Source organism: Eimeria tenella, genomic scaffold (assembly GCF_000499545.2).
Source record: "Eimeria tenella Houghton genomic scaffold, Eth_scaff445, whole genome shotgun sequence".
Lineage (NCBI taxonomy): Eukaryota > Apicomplexa > Conoidasida > Eucoccidiorida > Eimeriidae > Eimeria > Eimeria tenella.
Genome location: NW_013545374.1, coordinates 1 through 7,998, shown reverse-complemented (window position 1 = coordinate 7,998; position 7,998 = coordinate 1). Strand labels below are relative to the sequence as shown.

The following is a 7,998-nucleotide window of genomic DNA, read 5'->3' as shown; positions in this document are numbered from 1 at the left end:
GCTGCTGCAGGTAGCGGGGAATTGTAACTTCAAAAGGAGCTGTTTCTCTCCCCCTGGCTTTTGTGCTCAAGAATTCCTTCATGGGCTTTCCCAGGTCCTAAAAGCAAAAAGAAAATAAATAATTTTCAATAAATAAATAAATAAATATTACGTATCTAATGGCCACGGGCGGAAGAAGCAGCAGCACAGCAGCAGCAGCAGCAGCAGCAGCAGCGCAGCTGTGAGACTTTTATCCATTTTCAGTGCCTTAAACCTCTCTTTCTATGTATTTTATTTATTCAAACTATTCAAATTAATTAAATTAAATTAAATTGAATAATTAAATTAAATTAAATTTAATTAACTAAATTAAATTAAATTTAATTATTTAAATTAACTTGATTTAATTTAATTCCTTTTAAATGAAATTAAAAAAAGTGAAATATCTGATATTTCAGACACGCGGCTGCGCCAGCCCAAACCACTCCACGAAAACAACAAACAGAACCAAACTGAAAAAGAATGAATAAAAGAATAAATAAATAAATAAATAAATAAATAAATAAATTAAATAAAATAAAATAATTAAAATAAATAAATGAAAGAATAAAGTCATTTGAATGAAGTGGAACTGCAAGTTGAATTGCTGAACAAACAGGGCAAACGGCCGAAGGACCTTGCGCAGCAAATTGCGAAATGAACGAAAATAAAAGCAATTTCGAAAAAATAAAAAGCGAAAAGGGAATTAAAAGTGAACAATAACAATTAAATGCAAAAAGGAACAAAAAGTGAAGAATGAACTGCAAAAAAAGACCCAAAAATGATCAAAAACGACAAAAAATGGAACCAAATGGCTCTCTTTGCATGCAGCGGACCACTGGTCCATTTCATACAAAACGCACCACTGGTTTGTTTTATATTGAATGGACCACTGGTCCATTTTGCATAATAAAAAGGAACCAGTGGTCCATTTTATTAGGAAAAAACACTTATTACTCTTATAAAATGGACCACCGGTGCAGCAGCTGGTTTAATAATGCACCGCATGCTAAACAGAATGGACCACTGGCCCATTTTATACTCAAAGTGAGCCAGTGTTCCACTTAATAATGGACCATTATGTCATTTAATTATGGGCCATTATTTCATTTAATAATGGATGATGATGCCATTAAATAATGGACCATTATGCCATTAAATAATGGACCATTATTTCGTTTAATAATGGACCATCATGCCACTTAATAATGGACCATTATGCCACTTAATAATGGACCATTATGCCACTTAATAGTTGAACCATTATGCCATTCAACAACAGACCACTGGACCATTAAACAGCAAACCACTGGACCGCTAGACGCGAACTAGTGGACCACTGGGGCACTGCTAATGGACCAGTGGACCACTAAGCGCGGGCTATTGCGCCATTCAACAGTGAACCATTATGCCACTCAGCAATGGACCACTGGCACATTACCCAATGGACCAATGGACCACTGGGGGTGGACCACTACACCACAGCAAACCATTAATGCCATTCGCCAGTGGACCACTGGCCCATTCCTTGACAGACCAGTGGACCACTAGGAGTGGCCCATTCTGGCTCTCTGCCATTATTAACAAAAAGCCTGAATGCCACTAACAAATGGACCAGTGGTCCACTCCTTGATGGACCAAACGGACCACTAGAGTGGCCCATTCTGCCACTCCGCCCCTGCCAAAAGCCTGACTGCCATCAACAAATGGCCTGCCATCAACAAAAACCATGAATGCCACTACTGAGAAGTGGTCCACTGGTCAACTGGTGACCAGTGGACCACTCGTGACCAGTGGACCACTGGTGACCAGTGGTCACGGACGTCGATGACGTAGTAGGCGTTGTGGGAGGAGTCCGCGGGAAAGGCTGCAGCCTTGACAGCTTCGGTGGCTCCGTAGTTTTCGAAAAGATACTTTCCATGATGAAAAGGAATTATTTCGTCTTCAAGTCCGTGGATTATCAACAAGGGAGTCCACGGAGACAAACTCGACAGAGACTCCTTGTTGCTCCAGTAGTCCCCTATCAGCCAAGTCCCAAACGCCGCGTACTCTGGAAGCAGCAGCAGCAGCAGCAGCAGCAGCAGCGCAGCAGCAGCAGCAGCAGCGCAGCAGCAGCAGCAGCAGCGCAGCAGCAGCACAGCAGCAGCAGCAGGGGGAGCGGGAGCAGTGTTTCGTTGCACTTTGTCGTGTTGTGCCTTCTTTTGTGTATTTTATTGTTTTGTTTTAATTTCTTTTATTTATTTTATTTATTTATTTATTTTATTTATATAATTATGTTTATTTGATTATTCAATTCGTTCTATTTATGATTTAACTTCAAAACCAAAGAGGCATTTCGCGTGCAACTGGCGAACTTGAATTAAAGATAAAACCATTTATGAATTTAGAACTTTTAAAGGGAAAGTAAATGTCTTTTGGACTTTATTTTCTTCTTTTTGAATTAATTTTAATTTTAATTTTTATTTATTTTTGTTTATTTTTATTTTTCAACTTTACCTGCAACTATCTTGTGCACCGAAATGTAAGGCGCATGCAGCACCACACCCCCCACCAAAATCCCCTCCGCCAAAAGCTCAGCAGCAAGGTGAGCAGCAGGGCCTGCAGCAGCAGCAGCAGCAACAGCAGCAGCAGCAGCAGCAGCAGCTGCAAATGGGGAGCCAGGAGGGAAGCACTTAGCTCTCCTGTTTCTTGATCGGGAGTTCATGAATAATGGGAAAGGAACAACAAACGAAATTCGCGGCAAAACAGCCGCTGCAGCAGCAGCAGCAGCAAAGGCGGCAGCAGCAGCAAAGGCAGCAGCAGCAGCAAAAGCTGAAGCACTAAAAGCCTGCAAGCGCAGCGAAAGCAGCAGCAGCGGAAGCCGCCACAGCCACAGCAGCGGCAGCAGGAGCCGCACCAGCAGCAGCAGCAGCACAGCAGCAGCCACAGCAGCAGCAGCAGCAGCAGCAGCAGCACCTGTGCCAATAGATCTGCCGAAGCAAATGATGTTGGAGGGAGAAACTCCCAAAGAGAGAAGAAGATTAAAAGCAGCTCGGCCCCACAAGTTGATGGTGTCGCTGACGCTGGCGCGGACTCTTCTGCCGCTGTTTGCTGCTGCTGCTGCTGCTGCTGCTGCTGCTGCTGCTGGCGTTGCTGCTGCAGCAAGCCCGTACCCAGGGTACTCTATAGCCAAACAGTGACACTCCAAAAAGGCCCCCAGAATCTCCAGCTCTTCTCTTATGTGCCCCAAGTCGCAGGAATTGCCTGCCACACACACACAGCTAGCTAGCTAGCTAGCTAGCCAGTTGGCTGGCTAGCCAGCTAGCTGGCTAGCTAGAGCTAGCTAGCTGGCGGGCGGGCTAGCTAGCTGGCTGGCTAGCTGGCTAGCTGGCTAGCTAGCTGGCTAGCTAGCTGGCTGGCTTGCTAGCTAGCTAGCTGGCTAGCTAGCTGGCCAGCTATTCGGCTAAGTATCTGGCTAGCTAGCTGGCCAGCTAGCTGGCTAGCTGGGCAGTTGGGTGACTAGCTGGGTAGGTGGCTACCTAGCTGGCTAGCTGGCTGGCTAGCTGGAGCAGTGGTTAGCTAGCTAGCTAGCTGATTGGATAGCCAGCTAGCTGGCTAGATGGGGACTGGCCAGCTAGCTAACTCATGGTTGGCTAGCCAGCTAGCTGGGTGGCTCGCTGGCTAGTTTGCTCGCTAGATCTCTAGCTAGCTAGCTAGCTAGCTAGCTAGCTAGCTAGCTAGCTTGTTCGTCATCCAGCTTGATATCGAGCTGGCTAGCCAGCTAGCTATCTGGCTGGCTAGCTGGCTAGCTAGCTGGCTAGCTAGCTAGCTAATTAAACATTTAGCCGGCTCGCTAGCTAGCTAGCTAGCTAGCTAGCTAGCTAGCTAGCTGGCTAGCTAGCTAGCTAGCTAGCTCCTCACCGTGCCAGTAGAGCAGCACATATTTGGCCTTGCCGCTGGGGGCGGGAATGAAGCAGGCGGGGAAGCTGCTGCTGCTGCTGTGGCGGTTTCGCTGCACCTCGAAGTCAATGGGAGCAGCAGCAGCAGCAGCAGCAGCAGGAGCAGCAGCAGCAGCAGCAGGAGAGGACCGCGCCGGGGACGGGCCGCTGCTGGGAGCAGCAAGAGACTCCGAAATCCACAGAAGACCCGGCAGCAACTCGTCGTACTGCGAACCACAAACCCTAAACCCTAAACCCTAAACCCTAAACCCTACAGAACAAAGACCCCTCGTAAACCCTCAGCCGCTGCAGCCAAAGCTTCCACTCAAGATGGCTGCTGATTTAGGGATGTCTTCTCACAAACTACGGTTTGGAGAGTAAGACTTAGGATTTAGGGTTTAGGGTTTAGGGTTTAGGGTTTACAGAGCATTCAGGGGAGGGGAAGAGAATTGTCTCCCCGAGGGTGCTGCCGCCTGCCCCCATTTTTTCGGTGTACGTACACCTCAAATATGCTGCTGCTGCTGCTGTTGCGGCTGCTGCTGCTGCTACTGAAGCCGGCGCTGTTGCTGCAGCAGCTGCTATTGCTGCTGCTGCTGCTGCTGCTGCTGCTGCTGCTGTTGCTACTTCTGCTGGTGGCGGGGACGCCGTGATTTAGGACAAGAACGAGCGGTTTCAAAATATGCACACGCGGCTTGTGCTGCTGCTGCTGTTGCTGCTGCTGCTGCTGCTGCTGCAGCAGCGAACGCACTGGTTCGTTTAGCAGCTACTTCCGCTGCTTCCAAATGGACTTGATACATCCAGAATCAGCTGCTGCTGCTGCTGTTGCTGCTGCTGTCGCTGCTGTTGTGTGTAGGGGGTCAAAGTTCACTGAAAATGGTCGCTCAGTTGCTGCAGCAGCAGCAGCAGCAGCAGCAGCTGCTGCTGCTGCTGCACTTGCTGTTGCTGCGGCCGGTGTAAGCGTTGCCGTTGCTGCAATCTTTTTTACGCGTCGCTGTTCTGTCGCTGCTGCTGCTGCTGCAGTTGCTGCTGCTGCTGCAGTTGCTGCTGCTGGCTGCAGGCGCTCCCTGGCGCCCGTGGTGCTGCAGCTTGCGTCTTCTGCAGCAGCAGCAGCAGCAGCATGAACTGAAGTGTATGTACACCTGAAAACCAATAAAGCTCCAAATCCAACTGCTGTTTTCAGGTGTACGTACACCCCAGGGCCGGTGGACCGGTGCGGTCGCCGCGGTGTCTGTGTGCTGCGACGTGCACAGCCCTAAACCCTAAACCCTAAACCCTAAACCCTAAACCATAAACCCTAAATGCGCCACATGAATAATTATTAAACCAAATAAACAACTTCTTCACAACGGCGTAGCAGCTGCGGCGGCAGCAGCTGCAGCAGCAGTTGCTGCTGCCGCAGCAGCTACGCCGCCACCGCCGCCGGCGCAGCAGCAGCTCAGCTGCCGCTGCAGCAGCAGCTGCTGCTGTTGCTGCTGTAGCAGCTGCTGCTGCCGTCGTTCCTACTACTGGTGTGTGTAATGTAGCTGCAGCAGCGAAGGAATACAGGCCCTAAACCTTAAACCCCAAACCCTAAACCCTAAACCCTAAACCCCAAGTTTCTTGCCGCAGTGCAGCAGCTAAGTAAAACCCTTAAGAAAAGCTGCGCCAAATGGCTCAGTGGTTTCACTCCCACATAACTTGCCGCAGCAGCAACTGCTGCAGCAGCTGCTGCAGTAGCAGCTGCAGCAGCAGAAGCTCCAGGCAGCAGCAGCAGCAGCAACTCCAGGAGCAGCAACAGCTGCAGCAGCAGAAGCTGCAACAGCAGAAGCTGCAGCAGCAGCAGCAGTTGCAGCAGCAAAAGCTGCTTACTTAGCAAAAGCTGCAACAGCAGCAAAGGCTGCCGCTGCCAACGGCGCCGCCGTCACCGCCTCTCCACATTCTAGGGTCTAGGGTTTAGGGTTTAGGGTTTAGGGTTTTAGAAGTCTGCTGCTGCAGTCTTTTGCTGCAGGTTTTCTTCGAAGGATTGTGCTGCTCGCATCTTGGGGTGTATGTACACCCTGGGTGTTTTTGTTAATTTTTTATTTTTAAAAAAATTAAAAATTAAATCTAAAAACTTCAAAAAGATAATAAACCCTTTTGTACCTTCCTGGCTAGCCAAACCCTAAACCCTAAAACCCTAAACCCTGAGCCCCAAACCCCCTGACGGGCGGCCCACACAGCGCACACTAAAGGGTTTAGGGTTTAGGGTTTGCAGCGCAGCTGTGCTGGCGATTTGTAGCTTCTCGGGGTTTGTGCGCTGAAGTAAGCTTGGGGGTTTACGGAGGGTTTAGGTTTAGATAGGGTTTAGGGTTTAGCTAGGGTTTAGGGTTTAGCGAGGGTTTGACGTCTAGCAAGGGTTTAGGGTTTAGCCCGAGTTTAGGCCTGACGATTCAAGGCCAACCTAGGGTTTGGGGTTTAGCCAGCGCCTAGGGTTTAGCTAGTGCCTACGGTTAGCTGGGGCCTAGGGTTTAGCGAGGGCTTGGGGTTTAGCTAGGGTTTAGGGTTTAGGGTTTAGGGTTTGGGGCAAACAGGCGGCCCCACAGGCCCTCAACGTTTCTTTCGCGTTTTTGCAAAAGTGCGAAAAGAACTAAAGAGCCGCAGCCAGCTGTCTGTACACTCCAGTGGGAGTCCAGCGAGTTCACCGGGGCCCACAGCTGCAGCAGCAGCAGCAGCAGCAGCAGCAGCAGCACATGGATGCATGTGAGATAGGGGGGTTGAGCTAGGGTTTCGGGTTAGGGTTCCGAATTAGGGTTTGGGGCTAGGGCTTCGCCAGCTTATAGGATTAGGGCCTAGAATTGAGATCTAGGGTTTAGGGTTTAGGGTTTAGGGTTTAGGGTTTGGGACCTGCTGGTCGAGCAGCACCGCAGCGCCTCGCGTTTTAATTTGCAGCCGCCGGGGAGTCAAAGAGAAGAGAACATCTGTTGCTTTTAGACCTGCAGCAAAACACTTTTGTTATTTTTAATTTGTTTTTCGCTTTTTCTCTCTTTTTCTCTGCTGCAGCAGCAGCGGCTGCTGCTGTTGCTGGGGATGCTGCTGCTGTGCTGCTTTTGCTGTGCTGCTGTGTTGCTCTGTTGTTGCTGTGCTGCTGTGTTGCTGTTGCTGTGGTGCTGCTGCTGCTGATCCTCTGCTGCTGCTGTGCTGCTGCTGTGCTGCTGCTGTGCTGCTGCTGTGCTGCTGCTGTGCTGCTGCTGCTGCTGCTGCATTGCTTTTGCTTCTGCTGCTGCTGCTGCTGTGCTGCTGCTGCTGCTGCTATTTGTCTTACCTGTGGGGAGTTGTCTTACCTGTGGGGAGGGGAAGCCACAAGTGCAGCGACCGCAGGTCCTCAGCCCAGCACAGCCTGTCCATACACCCGAAGCCCCAAAATTTCTAGGGTTTAGGGTTTAGGGTTTAGGTTTGTTGTTGCCCAGCCAGTTTCCGTGGCAGCTTCGATCGCGTGTAGACGCAGAGCGCAGCAGCAGCAGCAGCAGTACAGTAGCAGCAGCAGACACAGCAGCAGCAGCAGACACAGCAGCGGCGGCGGCGGAAGCAACAGCAGCAGCAGCACAGCAGCAGCAGCAGCAGCAGCAGCAGAAATGGTTTGCTTCCTACTCAAGCTTCGACGGCAGCGTCAGCGTTTGCACCTCAAGAGCTCCTACGTTCAGCTCCTGCAGCAGCAGCAGCAGCAGCAGCAGCAGCAGGTTGTGTGTGTGGGGTGTCGGCACAGCTGAGCTGCGCTGCAGCAGACACAGCAGCAGCCCTACCTTCCGCAGCTGCTGCGCTGCAGCAGCAACTTGTCGCAAGGCCTCTGCGTCTCCTTTTATGGGAGGCAGTAAAGCTTTTAAGGACAGCTGCTGCTGCTGCTCCTGCTGCTGCTGCTGCGTGTCTAGTTCGACTTCTTGCAGCTGCTGCTGCTGCAGGTGCGGCTGCAGTCCCTGCAGCTGCTGCAGCTGCTGCAGCTGCTGCAGTTGCTGCTCGGGGTCGTCCGAGGCTGCTTCTTTCTGGAGCTGCTGCAGCTTCTCGAGCTCCTGCTGCAGCTGCTGCTGCTGCTGCTGCTGCTGCTGGCTGT

The 7,998-nt window shown here is 50.7% G+C and overlaps 2 protein-coding genes across 2 annotated transcripts; both read right to left on the bottom strand.

Annotated features, from left to right (window-relative positions):
• Nucleotides 1–29: 29 nt before the first annotated feature.
• ETH_00032550 (uncharacterized protein) lies at nt 30–4,418 on the bottom strand (the record flags this gene model as incomplete). Its single annotated transcript, XM_013380106.1, has 6 exons — nt 30–97; nt 1,838–2,068; nt 2,515–2,616; nt 2,974–3,261; nt 3,919–4,162; nt 4,359–4,418. 6 exons carry the CDS (start codon nt 4,416–4,418, stop codon nt 30–32), a joined length of 993 nt encoding a protein of 330 aa, XP_013235560.1.
• Nucleotides 4,419–4,698: 280 nt separating this feature from the next.
• On the bottom strand, nt 4,699–7,960 carry ETH_00032545 (uncharacterized protein; the record flags this gene model as incomplete). Its single annotated transcript, XM_013380105.1, has 4 exons — nt 4,699–5,030; nt 7,235–7,290; nt 7,542–7,597; nt 7,694–7,960. Coding segments are annotated over 4 exons (711 nt in total), but the record flags the coding sequence as incomplete, so codon positions are not given.
• Nucleotides 7,961–7,998: the final 38 nt, after the last annotated feature.